The 18,725-nt window shown below is 39.8% G+C and overlaps 1 protein-coding gene across 1 annotated transcript in view; it reads left to right on the plus strand.

Annotated features, from left to right (window-relative positions):
• Positions 1 to 17,589, plus strand: part of LOC121870249 — a 29,077-nt gene extending 11,488 nt beyond the window's left edge. Inside the window, exon 3 of the mRNA XM_042372036.1 lies at positions 17,255 to 17,589. Coding sequence (XP_042227970.1) covers positions 17,255 to 17,589 — 335 coding nt within the window. The remainder of the gene's footprint in view (positions 1 to 17,254) is intronic.
• The last annotated feature ends 1,136 nt before the right edge of the window (positions 17,590 to 18,725 follow it).

Below are 18,725 nucleotides of genomic sequence, written 5' to 3' on the forward strand. Positions count from 1 at the left end.
TATAGTGAGTAGGTGATGGATTTAAAAGGGCTCCACCGCCATAAAAGCCTGACTGAATATGCCACGAAGTATTTTTTTTTAAGCAGACATGTAACTAATCTAATTTAACAGAAAATAACGTAACGATCTTATGCTATTTTTACTTGGGTGACGCTAGGGTTTCGTTTTTTGTTTTTACTATTTCTCCACCGAAAAAGAAAATATTACAGTAGTGTTCGCATGTATCGTTCAACATGGGTCACTTTGTTTACTAATTCACAGCAGCCGAGTGTTGATGGTCAGTGCGCGGAGGTATTCTTTCTCGTTGTGTTATTTTTTCACCGGCTGTTGCCATTGAAACAGTTAATTAACCATTCAGGAACTTAATTAACTGACAATGCAGGACTGTGACTGTTAGAACTATGTGTACAATTAGAGTTTACTTTGAAAATTCACGAAACAAACGAGTCTAACTTGAGGTACGTACGTGACTTGGTGAATGGTGGAGGTTTATCCGTTGACCACAAACTGGAAATTTCCTCGCATTTACACTCTTAAAAACTGTCAGTGCAAAAAAATTATTAAAACAAATGGCGAATTTACAGAGTTACATCGGTCTTTCTTTCGCTGTTATTAATATGTACTTCGTGTTGTTTAGACTATTATAAGAAATTTTTCTATGATATTTCCACCGGAAATTAAGGATAACCGATTAATTTGGTAAAGGTGTAGAAGAGGGTGACCACCAGAAGGAATTGTCTGAATTGGTTGAACATTTTTTCTACACACCAATATCATGATACTAAACACAAAAATGGAAACGGCAATGCATAGAACCTTACCTAACATACCCATAGGTTGGGTATGTTAGGTAAGGTTTTATTAGGTTCTATACATTATTTTGTATTTTTTATATAATGCTAATAACATTATATTAAACACAGAAATGGAAACATTGCTGAATCCCTGTTCAAGAGACGTTTCCAAAATAATGGTGAACGCTTCCACGTATTCCTCCTCGCCATTGCTGATGTATATCAACCTCAATATTAAGGTAAGTTGTTTAACACAAAAATTAACACGATAATGCATAGAACCTAATAGAACCTGTCCTAACAAACCCATAGGTTGGGTATGTTAGGTCAGCTTTTTTTTTTTATTAATTTTTTTTATTTATTTTTTCACGGGGATTAGCCCACCCGGGCCCAGGTCACTGACCCACATCGGGGCCTGGGGGCGAAAATGTAATGCACCTGCTAATAATAATAATAATAATAACAATAATACAAATACAAATAATTCGTAAATAAAATTTATAATAAAAAATACAAATTTGAAAATAAAATATAATAATAATAATAATAATAATAATAATAATAATAATAATAATATCACTAATACTGATAATAATAATAATAATATCACTGTAATAATGATAATAATAATAATAATAATAATATTAAAGAAATGCAAAAATTAAAAATAAAAGATTAAAAGTGAGAAACAATATATGTATGTTGTGTTGTCAATAATAAGAGAAACAATTGAGACCCTGCAATTGTGTGTAAATGAGGCAGAAAGTTAGATCAGCAACCTGGGACTTGGTCACAATTTTCGTGATGCCATATGGCAACAGGGTTTACCATTAGACAATACATTATGCTTTCAATATCTTCCCAGGCGGTAGTACCTCCCTGTTTGGTAGCTGCCTACTACCTATGCATTTTGTTTCGATTTTTGTGTTTAATATCATGATATTAGTGTGTAGAAAAAAATTAAACCAATTCGGACAATTCCTTCCGGTGGTCACCCTCTTCTACACCGTTACCATTAGTTTTTCGAGATTATTACTTTCACTCAGTCACAAGTGTCGCCATGTCTTGTTTTCTTACGGCGTAGTTGGTCTGACACCTGCTCAAGCATCCCTCCAGACCTCCGTCAATTCAATTTCAATTGTTTATTCCTTGATAGAGGAAGTGGGATCCTAGTGCTGTCACTAGGTAACCCTGTACAATGACACCAGAAGCATCTGGCAAGTGTGACAAGTATATACAGTATAAATATTATAAAGGGGCTTACTAAAGCCTAAGGAAGGAAGGATATTCCTTTAACACATAATCAATATTATTTACAAAATATCTGGCCAGTATAGGGAGGATCATCGTGTCTCCGTCAAGGGGTCGTGGAGTGGTGGTCCAGCAGGCGTCACGGAAGCGTTGTGTGTGGGGACATCTTAGGAGGTAGTGGATAAGGGTGCGGCTGTCGGGTCTTCTGCATAATGCACAAGAGCGTTGCTCAGGGGATGCGGGGGATACCAGTCTCAGACCTCCGTCTCCGCTTCTTAAGCGTCTACAGCGCATGTGCGGGGGGGGGGGGAGGAATTTTGTAATTGTATAGCGATAGGAGTATTTTTATTGGGCAATATTTTTTTTTGTTTTATCCAATTAACAATGAGTGGGTGGGTCGGGAGTGGAGATTTGAATTTTGAGGACCAGATATGGCTGAACAGGTGGAAAAGTTGTGCCGACTTTGTGAAAAATATTATTTTTTCCGTCTATTAACGAGTTTCACCAGAAAAATAGTGGGGCAATTTATTTTATTAGAAAACGCTGTGTATTACCGAACATACTGTAGTTCTTAGTCCAAAGTGTAATAACCAGTGTACACTGCGTGAAGAACAACACATTTGGCGATGCCACAGTAGTTTTCTTCAGCAAAAAAGTAAAAAAACGGAAAAGGTGCAACTTTTCCGTTAGTGATTATAAAGGAACATTTTTAGACAATTATAATTTTCATCCCTGGAAATTGATCCTTTTTATTATTCATTGGCTTAGCAAACACTGGGATCATAACACAATTATAGATTGTTTGCATTTTTCGAGAAACCTTGTGTTGATTGGTGCAGCTACTGTTCAGAGGTAACGAACTTTTGGTTGGAAAATCAAACTCATATTGGGGGGCCAGGGATTGCTGTGGAAACTGACGAGACTCTTATTTGTAAAAGGAAATATGATACTAGTAGAATTCTAAGCCAAATATGGCTTTTTGGTGGTGTTCAACGGGGAAGTAAAGTTCGTTGTGCCCCTAGTCGGTCAAAAAGGGGACAGGGATACCTTGTTTCCCCTGATTTTAAAATATTTTCATAGAGGTTCAGTGATTTATAGTGATTCTTGGCGTGCACATCATACTCTTAAAGACCATGGCTACACTCATTTTATGATTAACCGTTCTGAAAATTTTGTGGATCCTGAAAATTGTGCTATTCATACACAGAACATTGAAAGAGTGTGGCATGATTTGAACAGTTATGTTAAACAGCCTGGAATTCGCGCTCAGTATTTACAACAGTATCAAGCACATTATATTTTTATTACAAAGAATAAACACAACTTGTTGCACAGGTTCTTCATTCAAGCAGCCCGCCTGTACCCTCCTCAGAGTGGCCGACCACCACGAGCACCACTTCAAATAGATTCAGACATTGACGACCCAGATGAACCTGATTGTTTTTCAGATTAAAGTAAGATGTGGGGGCATTAACAAAGGGGGGTCCTGGGGGGTGGAGCCCCCCCTGGTTAGGTTAGGTTAGGTTGGCTGGTTGGTATTTTATTTGTGATTTATTCGCGAAAAAAATCCAACTTTTACCGTTATGATTGTTGAGTGGGGGGTATAAAAACCTCTTGATTTCCGGAGGAAATGGATATCAAATTCGTTCGAAATTCATCAAATACCATAGGAAAAAGCTTTCTTAGGTTTAGGATAATTTACTGACAAATGTTTGCAAAAACATTCGTAAGAATGTACATAGCTTCATAGATTGACCCCCAAAATTCTCAATATTAAAACAACTTAAAGTGACAAAGACCCAATCAGTTAAGCTCACATAATATTTAGAAATTGAAGTTTTGACAAAATAAATAAAAAAGTCATAAAAATAAGCAATTAAAATTGGAGCTGTACAAACAGAAAGGAGGTCAAATTTTTTTAATTAGATTACAACAACATTAGGAAGAATTTGTAGTTTCATATTTTCGTCAAATAAAATTGATAAATTTGAAAACATAATGTCAAGTGACAAAAGCGAAATCGGTTCACATACCATAAAACTTTAAGCTTGGAAAAGAGCAAAAGGTTAAAGTAAGATTTACAACAATAAAAGGCACAAAGTATTTTTTTTACAATAAAACGCTGTTTAATTGTAATAAATGAAACTGGAATGTACAGACAGTAATAAGGTCACAAAAATAAAGATTGCCTAGACAGTTAAAAGTTAGAGAAAACTTTAAAATTGGAGAGTACAGATCACAAGACCATTAAAATTTGACTGTATAAGTAATAAAGACCTTAAAAAAAAGCTCACCTCATTCCAGTGAAAATTGATAGTAAATGTACACTTACCTGCAGAGTTCAGCAGTACACTGACTTGCAAAAAGGTCACTTAATGTAGAGAAAATTAACTAGGGGGTCCTTCTACCTCTGTTGACAGTGGGCCGACAGAAGAGGGTACATGTTCATCTTGCAGAACCTGATCATTACTACACTGATACACTCAGCTCTCACGGGGTTCTGCTCCATCTCCCTGTTTCGACTCTTAGGTCGTGAAACATCAGTCTTAATCCAGTGAAAGCTATGCGGGTATAGTCAGGGACATAAACTTTGTCATTATGTACATCATGCACAGTTAAATTAGGATTTAATTGGGCGTTGTTAAGGCGTAAATTTGGTATTATCTGGTCTGTTTCTGGTGGCCTGGGAGCTCACCTGTAAGTCATATTGTCATTATTTCTCTTTGAATTTATATCCTGGTGTGTTGGTAGCTGTACACGTCTCATACACTGAAAAAGGCTCTCCCCATATTTTGGTTTCCACATTTGGACTGGAGAAAGTTTCTTTTGGCTTGCACAAAATGACATGGGGCATACCCGACTACCTGACACAGGTTCATACTAACATTTAAATCTGACACCTAGTAGACACCTAATCAGTTTGTTATATACTACATGGTAATAATGTTATTTGGCTTATTTACGTCCGTGTTTCTGGCCCATATAGTAATGAAGTTGCTGCTACATCAAATGTATACCCTGTATACTTATATGACATTAGATTTTTTGTATCCTTATACATTGCTTGGATTGCAGAGAACATTGCCCCTCCGCACCCGAGATATTTTAACATTTCTGTCAGCTTATTTCCTGGGAACTCTGTCGTAAACATTACTGCACTGTAGTCAGTAAACAATACATACATTTTCTTCTTCCAACATATACAGTATGTAAGGTCTACCAGCAATCATAATGTAAATATTTGTTATATACATCCTCAATGCTTTTGTGCTCCCGCCAGACACTTACCTACATTTTACCACAGACGAAATCTATTCGGTAACGATGTGTCATAACTTTTCCAACTTGTTCGTTATGTTTTTGTATCCTGAAAATGAAAAAAAAGCGCTACCGACGTCTTTGAATTTTTTTGGAATGTAGCAATATCTGCGACTTGGCAGTCTACTGTAGTTCAAATGTAACACTTTTTGTCTAAGGCTCCTTTCGATTTGATTTACGGTTAAAAAAGAAGATAATTGTAGTAGTTTAGGCTAAGTTTAATTTGGTTTGGTTTGGTTTGATAGGTTAGCCTTTGTATCGTTTGGTAGCTAAGGTTTAGTTTGATCAGGTATGTTAGGTTTGGTTTGGTTGGTAAGGTTTGGTCACGTATGTTAGGTTTGGTTTGGTTGGTAAGGTTTGGTCAGGTATGTTAGGTTTGGTTTGGTTGGTAAGGTTTGGTCAGGTATGTTAGGTTTGGTTTGGTTGGTAAGGTTTGGTCACGTATGTTAGGTTTGGTTTGGTTGGTAAGGTTTGGTCAGGTATGTTAGGTTTGGTTTGGTTGGTAAGGTTTGGTAAGTTTGGTTCATTTTATGAACGAAATAGTTTAGAATGTAGCAGCATCTGTCACTTTTAAGAGTTTACCTCAAAAATAGCATTGTGGAAGTATGAGATAGCCTACTGCAACATCTATAACCTATCGTAAAATACTAATGTTACTTTGTATTTTAATCTTCTGTAGTAACAAAATAAATTTTTTCTAAACGTTCGAAGAAAAACTAATATAGAGGACACTGGGTTATTGTCTGCATCGCCTCCATGATGTGAATAATCATGCAAATTGATTGACGCAAAACGTACTAGTATTACTCGTGCATGCTTGTCATTTTCACAAGAGAAGAAAACTTTTATCGTCTATGAAGAAATTTCAGCAAGTCTTTAAGTATTACTGTTAACATTTCTCGATGTTCATCCTGATATAGTTCATTGCTTCGGGTATAGTCGGGATATTAAACGATACTGGTTGAATTAGTAAACATTTGGAAGAGACACCACCATTAGGCGAACTTTATTAATGGTGGCTTGTACACTGATTCCATGATGTCACGCACACAAAGACAACAGGTACTAATCAACGAAATGGCTGTGATTAGCTGATTCGTGAAGCAGTTAAATGACGGGTCATAAATACCACACGCATAATGTGTAGGAAAAGGAAGGGATTAGGTGAATATTAGTCCCCAGCTTATTTCGCTCAATGATAAAAAACATTCTTACACTACCTGGAGGGTTACGTTAGGTTACCCTTAGTGTTTAATAATTAATTCATCCAAAAGTAGAATTAATGATGTACAAACATTGTGTTTTGGCTGTATAAAAAAGTGGTGCATTTTTTTGACAACTTAATAGTCGAGGTAAAAATTACGACGTGTTGTGATACTTTAATACCATGAAACACTTACGTAAACAATTATTCGTATGGAAACAGTTTACATCCAGGAATATATTAAAGTATATCAGTATGGCATTGTGCATGGCAGCCCAGCTGGTTGTCCATTAATATAGTAATACGAAAGCACAAAATCACTTTTACGGGGAGCAGAAACTTAATTTTTGTCGATGGAATTGTGTTTGGTGGACCTGCGCTTCCTTCCATAGTAACGCATTATGATACAGTATACTTAAAATATACCAGTATGACATTGTCTACCATCCAGCTTCGTTGTGGGATGGTCTGAATTAAATTGCCTTTTAATACAATCTGAATAATGAACAGTAAAGGGTAGGTAATCATATTTACATTGAAGTATTTTTGGCTTATCTGGTGCCCGACAATCTACTTTATCTAGAACAAGTTTCTTTAAATATAATAGACAAATTCATCAATATTTCGAAGTTGTCTTCTCACGGTCTTTCAAACAACACAAACAATGACGCTCATTTTATACATACAGACCAAACTTGACAGTTTCTTCCCAGAGCCAGGATTGAAAAGTTGACAGGAAGCCTTAGGTGAAGTGACATTTTACAGATAAATCACATAATTATTTCATAAGCTTCCCTGGGGTATTAGTAATGGTAAACACGTTTATTATATCATCAACATGTATTTGAACATGTCTGTTTTAGGGATTTTATTCTGCATTTGGGATAACTTAAATGAAGACATTAAAAATAAACCAAATTAGTCAATTAATACATGGGAAGTTTTAGTGAATTCAGATTAGGTTTAACGGCCCAGTATATATTTATTTTTTTATAGATATTTAAAAAGATTGGTACCTTAAGCCTAATGAGAGTAACGACCATACCAGAGTAAAATTTATTAATACCAAGGAAGCAGGTTTATCTTCACTGTAGGGATGTTGTCTGACTCACAGGAGTACAGTACTGTATACGACTGTTAGATGAGGGACAGGTGATCCTGGCAGCGGCAATAAATAATACAATACTAAATAAGAGTGTGTGAGGGTAGCAGCCCCGTCCCGTCTGTTGACTTTTACTGTAGACGTTCATCCAAATTTTTTAACGGCAGACATCAACCTACTCGACCTGACTAAACCTAACCTAGGCTAGTCTACCTGGCCTAGCCTAACCTAGCCTAGTTTAACAAAATTAAATCTAACCTAACCTAGTCTAGTCTAACAAAGCCAAATCTTACCTTACCAAACATTAAATAACCTAGTCTAGCTGCCAAATCTGACCTAACCAAATCAAACTAGCCAAGTCTAGCAAAACTAAATCTGACATTACCTAACCAATCAAGGGTCACATGAAGATTAGATATCCCAGGCTATTTGACCTGATGATTAAACACCCTAACGCTTCCTGTGGGGTCAGGTTAAATTGGATTTTAAGTTAGCATTAAGCAGGGATGCCTTTTCTTCATATGATCCTCAAATCCAAACTAACCAGACCTTACCCTCCGTATGTAGATAATGTACTGTAGGTAAGCCTTACAAAACCTAATTTAACCTAATCTATCATAACAGCCACCCAAACAAACCTAACTAAACCAACTAAATCTTACTAAACCAACCAAACCTACCTTAACCAATCAAACCTAACTAAACGAACCACACCTTACTAAACCAGCCAAACCTAACTCAACCAAACAAATCTAACTAAACCAACTAAATATTACTAAACCAACCTAACTTAACGTAACCAAAACATTCTAATGATCCCTGATTAGGTTAGTGTTCGTGTTTATGGTCACCTGTTATTAACGGCCCAACGCAATATTTTAACATAGTGCGTCAACAAGCGAGGCTACTTAACCTTTCATAATGAGGAATGGACGAGTTGACGGTTCTGGGTAAACACAAGAAATACAATCTGCCGCGTTCGTAGAGTGTTACGGTGTATATAATTTGTAATAAAAGTTTAAAGTCCTGCTATAATAGTCGAGATAATTTTATTTCTCTAGAAACAGGGCCGCCATTTGTAATAACATCACTAGTTTCAAACTCATCGCTGCAGTCGGAGGTAGTAGAAAGGGTGGCCTCTTCAGACCCCAAATGCCACGGTCAGGTAAGTTTTAAGGGTGTTTTTTTATGGTCTAAGTCATGGACATTTCGTAAGTGAAGAAATGTGCGGTGAAGAGCAGCTTCAAACATAGGTTGGATGGATATATGAGCGATAGGGGTTGGGTGTAAATGGGACTGCCCAGTTGGGCCAATAGGCCCGCTGCAGTTTCCTCCATTCTTATGGTAGACTTTCTCTTTTTATTCAGTGCATTTACAGAGTATATCAGTACTAGAGGGAGATACGAGTAAATTTAGAAGTAATGACATTGTCTGGACTTTTTGAGAATGCCTGATGCTAGGTAAACATGACAACATAGTGCTGTTAGTGTTTTCATGATTCACTTATGAACCACTGGGATATATTATCATTTACATTAATTAATGGGAAAATTTTTACTTTAGCTACCATAAGTATTTTATGTTTAGATACGAGATAGGCCATATTGGGTAAATTTTAAGTTTTGGTCATCCCTGTACATAGACACGCAGACTATGGTTGTTTCTGATGGTTTTGAGTTATTACCCCTCCCCCCCCCCTCCTTACCAATGTATGTTAAGCTAACCTTATACCTCATCATAACCTAAACTAACCTAACCTATGATCTGTATTTTCTTATGCGATCGAAAAATGTTTTGCGACAGAAATCCTGTAGAGATAATGTGTCTTATCGTTTAAAGTACTTAATCCCATAGTTAGAATCTTAAGGTTCCCCAGATGACCAAAACCAAAATAATATTAATATTGTTTGGAATGTTTATACTATGAAATTTGTTGTATGGCCAGCTAATATCCATTGAATTAATTTATGTGCAATATTTATATATATTCAAAATAGTATTACTGTTTCACAGTAGAGCACAATTAATTATCTAGTAATATTTATTTACAGAGTCGATCAGCGGAAAAGGTTGGACAACTGCAGCTGGCTGCCTCCCACTGAGAAGATGGCTCCAACCAGTGACGTCACAACCAATCACAGCTTTTCGCAGTCACGTGACTTATTAGCAACTTTAACCCTTATTTTTGACACCTTTTTTGGCTCAATTTATTTAAAAATATTATTACCATAGTGAATTTAAGCGTTTTCTTTACCCATTGACCTGCCATATTACGAAAAAATTCCGACCGTCAACTCGTCCATTAACATGCGATTTGACTTAGGTACCCGATCATTTATTCCTATATTATCCAGCTGATTTGACTCTACGTATTAATAGAAGCATTTTTTCATAGAACCTGCTACAAATCATACGTATTTAAAAATTTTCATCTTAAGAATGGCTAAAAGAAATTTCCAGTAGATATTGTAGCTGCCGTCTTTCTGGCCTTTTTACCATTATGGTTCAAAACTCACGAGAATAATAAAGTTTGTTAATAGTTTACGCTACTATATGTGACTTTTGTGTTCAGTGTGGATGTATGTCAGTGAAATAGGCCTTGCGCTCCGACAAGTTATGCGCTGGTACGTTTATCATCACCGTTAAGAGCGGAATCATAGAGAGGTACTGATGTAAATTGACTGTTACAATGTTGCGAGTCTTCTTTTATTATGTAGTGGCTGAAAGGCAATTCAGTTATTCACCAGTGCGTGTTTGTTAGCGGGTTACACTGTTGAGCGTAATAACAATAGGCTATCCAGTCAAACTGGTGTTCCATTTCACTCCGAGGGTTACAAACATTCGCTGTCTTTTTTTTTTTTTACTGAATTCATTATGTATATATTTTAGTTTCAATAGTTGTAAAAGTAATGTCAAACGTAGTGTTGGTTGATTACGTGTTTGTTGTTTGAGGCAGGAAGGTTGCTGGTATAAGTGCTACTGCAAGTTGTTTCTCCACTAGGCTTGCCTCACCACCACCAATACAAGGTGAGCACTGCCTTAGCTGCTGCTATCATGCCGTATTGACCTATTTTGCTGTTTTGCACATTTATTATAAGCAAAATCCATTTATTTCCCCTACTTGTTCTTGCAAGTTAAATGTTAAAAACATTACAAGCGTATGTGTCATGGAAGGTAAGAAAGTAAGTCTTATTGATATTACATTTTTTTTCTTCAGGTAAGTGTTTGTTGACTGTCTCATCGAGGGACCGCAACACACCTCACCTCAGGTATGGTCAACCTACTTTTGTTCTCTTCATTATCCTCGCAACTCAGTTAACATTGTTGTAATACGTGTTCTCATTGACCGTTATTTCCAAGGATTATATACTGTTTATTGTCCTTATTTATTTCCCCCTAACATTATGGACGCCAAGTCACCCTCCCCCCTACCCTCCATTACCCATTATTGTGGACATCGTAACCCTGGTGTGTTTACTCCAGTGTGTACAGTACATCGTAACCCTGTGTGTTTACACCAGTGTGTACAGTATATAGTAACCCTGGTGTGTTTACACCAGTGTGTACAGTACATCGTAACCCTGGTGTGTTTACACCAGTGTGTACAGTACATCGTAACCCTGTGTGTTTACACCATTGTGTACAGTACATCGTAACCCTGGTGTGTTTACACCAGTGTGTACAGTACATCGTAACCCTGTGTGTTTACACCATTGTGTACAGTACATCGTAACCCTGGTGTGTTTACATCAGTGTGTACAGTACATCGTAACCCTGTGTGTTTACACCATTGTGTACAGTACATCGTAACCCTGGTGTGTTTACACCAGTGTGTACAGTACATCGTAACCCTGGTGTGTTTACACCAGTGTGTACAGTACATCGTAACCCTGGTGTGTTTACACTAGTGTGGACAGTACATCGTAACCCTGGTGTGTTTGCACCAGTGTGGACAGTACATCGTAACCCTGGTGTGTTTACACCAGTGTGTACAGTACATTGTAACCCTGGTGTGTTTACACCAGTGTGGACAGTACATCGTAACCCTGGTGTGTTTACACCAGTATGGACAGTACATCGTAACCCTGGTGTGTTTACACCAGTGTGGACAGTACATCGTAACCCTGGTGTGTTTACACCAGTGTACAGTACATTGTAACCCTGGTGTGTTTACCAGTGTGTACAGTACATCGTAACCCTGGTGTGTTTACACCAGTGTGTACAGTACATTGTAACCCTGGTGTGTTTACACCAGTGTGTACAGTACATCGTAACCCTGGTGTGTTTACACCAGTGTGGACAGTACATCGTAACCCTGGTGTGTTTACACCAGTGTGTAGAGTACATCGTAACCCTGGTGTGTTTACACCTGTGTGTACAGTACATCGTAACCCTGGTGTGTTTACACCAGTGTGTACAGTACATCGTAACCCTGGTGTGTTTACACCAGTGTGGACAGTACATCGTAACCCTGGTGTGTTTACACCAGTGTGTACAGTACATCGTAACCCTGTTGTGTTTACACCAGTGTGTACAGTACATTGTAACCCTGGAGTGTTTACACCAGTGTGTACAGTACATCGTAACCCTGGTGTGTTTACACCAGTGTGTACAGTACATCGTAACCCTGGTGTGTTTACACCAGTGTGTACAGTACATTGTAACCCTGGTGTGTTTACACCAGTGTGTACAGTACATCGTAACCCTGGTGTGTTTACACCAGTGTGTACAGTACATTGTAACCCTGGTGTGTTTACACCAGTGTGTACAGTCATCGTAACCCTGGTGTGTTTACACCAGTGTGGACAGTACATCGTAACCCTGGTGTGTTTACACCAATGTGTACAGTACATCGTAACCCTGGTGTGTTTACTCCAATGTGTACAGTACATCGTAACCCTGGTGTGTTTACACCAGTGTGTACAATACATCGTAACCCTGGTGTGTTTACACCAGTGTGTACAGTACATTGTAACCCTGGTGTGTTTACACCAGTGTGTACAGTACATTGTAACCCTGGAGTGTTTACACCAGTGTGTACAGTACATCGTAACCCTGGTGTGTTTACACCAGTGTGTACAGTACATCGTAATCCTGGTGTGTTTACACCAGTGTGTGCAGTACATTGTAACCCTGGTGTGTTTACACCAGTGTGGACAGTACATCGTAATCCTGGTGTGTTTACACCAGTGTGTACAGTACATCGTAACCCTGGTGTGTTTACACCAGTGTGTGTATAGTACATCGTAACCCTGGTGTGTTTACACCAGTGTGTACAGTACATCGTAACCCTGGTGTGTTTACACCAGTGTGTGTATAGTACATCGTAACCCTGGTGTGTTTACACCAGTGTGTGTATAGTACATCGTAACCCTGGTGTGTTTACACCAGTGTGTACAGTACATCGTAACCCTGGTGTGTTTACACCAGTGTGTGTATAGTACATCGTAATCCTGGTGTGTTTACACCAGTGTGTGTATAGTACATCGTAACCCTGGTGTGTTTACACCAGTGTGTGTATAGTACATCGTAACCCTGGTGTGTTTACACCAGTGTGTACAGTACATCGTAACCCTGGTGTGTTTACACCAGTGTGTGTATAGTACATCGTAACCCTGGTGTGTTTACACCAGTGTGTGTATAGTACATCGTAACCCTGGTGTGTTTACACCAGTGTGTACAGTACATCGTAACCCTGGTGTATTTACACCAGTGTGTGTGTACAATTATCGTAATCTGGTGTTTACACCAGTATTGTACAGTACATCGTAACCCTGGTGTGTTTACACCAGTGTGTGTATAGTACATGTCCGTAACCTGGTGTGTTTACACCAGTGTGTACAGTACATCGTAACCCTGGTGTGTTGTTTTACACCAGTGTGTACAGTACATCAGCCAGCCACAGGGTATTAGCACATCAGTGTGTACAGTACATCGTAACCCTGGGTGTGTTTACACCAGTGTGTACAGTACATCAGCCAACCCTGGTGTGTTTACACCTGTGTGTACAGTACATCGTAACCCTGGTGTGTTACACCAGTGTGTGTATAATTACATCGTAACCCTGGTGTATTTTACACCAGTGTACAGTACATCGCTAACCCTGGGTGTGCTTACATCAGTGTGTGATACATCGTAATCTGGTGTGTTTACACCAATGCGTACAGAACATCGTAACCCTGGTGTGCTTACACCAGTGTGTACAGTACATCGTAACCCTGGTGTGTTTACACCAGTGTGTACAGTACATCATAACTCTGGTGTGTTTACACCAGTGTGGACAGTACATCGTAACCCTGGTGTGTATACACCAGTGTGTACAGTACATTGTAACCCTGGTGTGTTTACACCAGTGTGTACAGTACATCGTAACCCTGGTGTGTTTACACCAGTATAGACAGTACATCGTAACCCTGGTGTGTTTACACCAATGTGTACAGTACATCGTAAACCTGGTGTGTTTACACCAGTGTGGACAGTACATCGTAACCCTGGTGTGTTTACACCAGTGTGTACAATCCCATCACAGCCAACCCTGGTGTGCTTACATCAGTGTGTACCCAGTTACATCCATAACCCTGGGTAGTAACACACCAGGTGTACAGTACATCGTAACCCTGGTGTGTTTACACCTGTGTGTACAGTACATCGTAACCCTGGTGTGTTTACACCAGTGTGTGTATAGTACATCGTAACCCTGGTGTGTTTACACCAGTGTGTACAGTACATCGTAATCCTGGTGTGTTTACACCAGTGTGTACAGTACATCGTAACCCTGGTGTGCTTACATCAGTGTGTACAGTACATCGTAACCCTGGTGTGTTTACACCAGTGTGTACAGTACATCGTAACCCTGGTGTGCTTACATCAGTGTATACAGTACATCGTAACCCTGGTGTGTTTACACCAGTGTGTACAGTACATCGTAACCCTGGTGTGTTTACACCAGTGTGTACAGTACATCGTAACCCTGGTGTGTTTACACCAGTGTGTACAGTACATCGTAACCCTGGTGTGTTTACACCAGTGTGTACAGTACATCGTAACCCTGGTGTGTTTACACCAGTGTGTACAGTACATCGTAACTCTGGTGTGTTTACACCAGTGTGTACAGTACATCGTAACCCTGGTGTGTTTACACCAGTGTGTACAGTACATCGTAACCCTGGTGTGTTTACACCAGTGTGTACAGTACATTGTAACTCTGGTGTGTTTACACCAGTGTGTACAGTACATCGTAACCTTGGTGTGTTTACACCAGTGTGTACAGTACATCGTAACCCTGGTGTGTTTACACCAGTGTGTACAGTACATCGTAACCCTGGTGTGTTTACACCAGTGTGTACAGTACATCGTAACCCTGGTGTGTTTACACCAGTGTGTACAGTACATCGTAACCCTGGTGTGTTTACACCAGTGTGTACAGTACATCGTAACCTTGGTGTGTTTACACCAGTGTGTACAGTACATCGTAACCCTGGTGTGTTTACACCAGTGTGTACAGTACATTGTAAACCTGATGTGTTTACAACAGTGTGGACAGTACATCGTAACCCTGGTGTGTTTACACCAGTGTGTACAGTACATCGTAACCCTGGTGTGTTTACACCAGTGTGTACAGTACATCGTAACCCTGGTGTGTTTACACCAGTTTGTACAGTACATCGTAACCCTGGTGTGTTTACACCAGTGTGGAGGTTGGAACTACTATTTTTTTAATAATGCTTCGAATAATTTTGCTTTTATTATTTTGTATACGATGTCTTCCGTGAATATCATTGTTGTGGCAACTCTTGTGTTCTGGTGATATAACTGTAATTGTGACGGCTTATGAAGAGGACCAGCTTCACACACACTGCTACCAGACTCTTTCCCTAACATTGTCCCTCCGCTCACTTACGCTTCCAATAGGTTCTTTTCTTCGGCAAACGAGAAAAAATAGATCTGTTCGTTAATGCTTTCATGATTTATCACCGTAGGAGCGACACGAGAGAGGAAACGTTACTGATTTCTTTGTTGTTTATGTTTTTGTGATTACGTCAACTCCCAAGTTGAGGCGCCGCGACGGACTTTTTTCACAGACGTCTGGGAGATGTTTACCGGATGTCTGTATATTAAATCTGTGTTGTGCTCTCTCTCTCTCTCTCTCTCTCATGCTTCACAGCGGGAGGAGACATTCATAGACAAATCCTTCTTACACCAGAACCCATTCGAGTGTGATTTTTTTTGTTCCCTTTGTGCAGAATAAACAGGATTCTATTTAAACCCCGAAGGCGTAAAATTGACATTTACCACCAAATGGAAGTGTAAAAGATTTTTCTACCCCACCCCTCCTAGTTTTGTTTACACATGTTGGTACAAAATAGGAAATCGTTGGAGGCTGTCTTGCTTGATGTCTTAAAATCGTCATAAATACTGGTATACGTGGCTCGAGCCTTTGACTTCTGTGACCTTGACCCCGTGACCTTGACCTCGTGGTTTCGACCTTGTGACCTTTTGAGAGGGTTATGTCAAGGGGTTCCAAGTTGCTGTTTTTTAGAACCACCTGTGTGTGTGTGTGTGTGTGTGTGTGTGTGTGTGTGTGTGTGTGTGTGTGTGTGTGAGAAGAAATCGCCTTTAGTTGATCTATGGCCTATTTTTAATCCCGTATGTAACTTACACAATAATTTAGGGAGCGTTGGAGATAATTTATTTTTATGACGTTCAGAATTTGTGCGACACTGATTTTATGTTAGGCTATGTTAAATCGGGTTAGGTTAGGTTAGTTAAGCTAAGTTAGCTGGGATTAGAACTGTGGCCCCTTTAACCAACAGACACACCCAGACAGTGCATACCCCAAGTTCTTTGTAACAGTATCATCTCTCCCAGTTAAAAACACCGTCCAAGAAATAAAATGATTCCATAACATATAATATTTCTACAATTTGGGGCCCATTTTAAACCCATTTTTTGAGAGATTTATGCTAAAAAGTTTTCATCCCGAGTGTAAAATATTTGTATTATTTTACGAGGGAGGCAACGATGGGGGATCTGTTTGTGTGTGTGTGTACCATTTGCCTTCTTATTTATGATGTGTATAAATATGATCTAACCAGATTTTGTGTTTCTCTCTCTCTCTCTCTCTCTCTCTCTCTCTCTCTCTCTCTCTCTCATTGTACGAGTAATAAACTGGAAGGAAAACACAAACTGCAAACAAGGACAGACTGTAAACAAATCCCAAACTGTAAACAAGAGACAGGCTAAAATAAGAAAGACTGTAAACAAGAGATCGACTGGAAGCAAAAGACAGACTGCAAAAAAGAGGCTGATTAAACAAAAGACATTGTAAAAGAGAGACGGACTGAGAGCAAGACATACTGTAAACAAAAGACACTGTAGACAAAAGAGAGACTAAACAGATGACAATGAGAACAAGAGAGAAACTGTAAATAAGACTGACAATAAACAAGAAACAGACTGCAAACAAGAGATAAACTGTAAACAAATCAATAAACAGAGGCCGGATTGTAAACAAGACAGACTGTAAACACAACACCAAGACACCAGAGTAACTCCTGCCACTTCCCTTCCAACCCCGGCTCTCAGCCCCGTCCTTCATCCCTGACCCTCAACCTGGCCCTCGGCCCCGATCTTCTGCCCCGACCCTTATTCCCGAGCCTCAACCTGGCCCTCGGCCCCGATCCTCTGCCCCGACCCTTATTCCCGAGCCTCATCCCTGGCCCTCAGCCCCGGCCCTTAGCCCCAGCCCTCAGCCCCGGCCCTTAGCCCAGGCCTTCACCCCTGGCTCTCAGCCCCGGCCCTCATTCGTGGCCCATAGCCTGGCCCTTAGCCCGGCCCTCATCCCGGCCCTTAGCCTGGCTTTCATCCCTGGCCCTCAGTCCATCGGGGAACACCCGGATATTCACCCTGGGGAACAATAAGTGAAGTTTATCTGCGGGAAATCGTACTCTGGCTCCCTGAACTTGTGTGGCCGCGGGAGAGTTGTATAACAAGGTTTACAAAGTGTCTGTAGACAAGTTGCCGAGGAAATTTCCCTACAGAATAAAACTCAACGGTGATGCATCGGGAAGTTTGTTTTTTATGGTAGGGAGGAACTGTATCACTCAACTTTGTGTAGAAGACAGTAGGGAGGAGGAGGACTATGGTGTGGGTTTTGGATCTTAACTGGGTAACGTGGAGGAGGAGGACTATGGCGTGGGTGGTGGATCTTAACTGGGTAACGTGGAGGAGGAGGACTATGGCGTGGGTGATGGATCTTAACTGGGTAACGTGGAGAAGGAGGAGGAGGACTATGGCGTGGGTGATGGATCATAACTGGGTGACGTGGTGGAGGAGGACTATGGCGTGGGCCTGGTGGCGGTGGATCTTGGCTTGGTGACGAGGATGAGGAGGATGTTCTTTGGGTCTTGGTTGTGTTATTGGATGCTCCGCCAGGGTGTTATGACACTGCCTCCTGGGTTATGATGTTTATAATCATTTTATTAACAGTATTTTCTGACAGCATAACTAACTGACTAATATATTAATATAGCACCAGCTCTCGCATATCACTATATTCGTTATTGCTGCAGCCGTCCTTCCACTTGGGTTGACACAACAGACACCACCCGGCATACAAGAGATGACTTGAGGAGACAATTAATAAAAGATAGCGAGAGTTTAATCACTTTGTTGTTCAACTGGGCCAGACTGCTCATTACCTCCTGCAATTGCCAACTAACTTTATGACAATTAGTGAAGTTACATGGAGTTATTGAGAACTTTTTCCTTACCGGAATGTACGTAACTTTGTATTATCTGTTCATAGATTGTCTCCATCAGTGAGACTTTGAGGGGGGACTGCTTGTGTTTGTCGACTCCTGAACAAGAAAGTCGTTGAGAGTTACATTAAGTTTAATGTGTGTTGTCAAGGAGTTAATTATCATTTTAGGGACCCGTCTCTCTTGTCCTGGGTCAGGCACCACCTCTCAGTCTAGCACCGTTTACTTGTACTTGCATCTACACCTGTACCTAATACCTACATCTGTACCTTATACCTACACCTGTACCTTATACT

This window comes from Homarus americanus, unplaced genomic scaffold, assembly GCF_018991925.1.
Source record: "Homarus americanus isolate GMGI-L3 unplaced genomic scaffold, GMGI_Hamer_2.0 scaffold26229, whole genome shotgun sequence".
Classification (NCBI taxonomy): Eukaryota; Metazoa; Arthropoda; class Malacostraca; order Decapoda; family Nephropidae; genus Homarus; species Homarus americanus.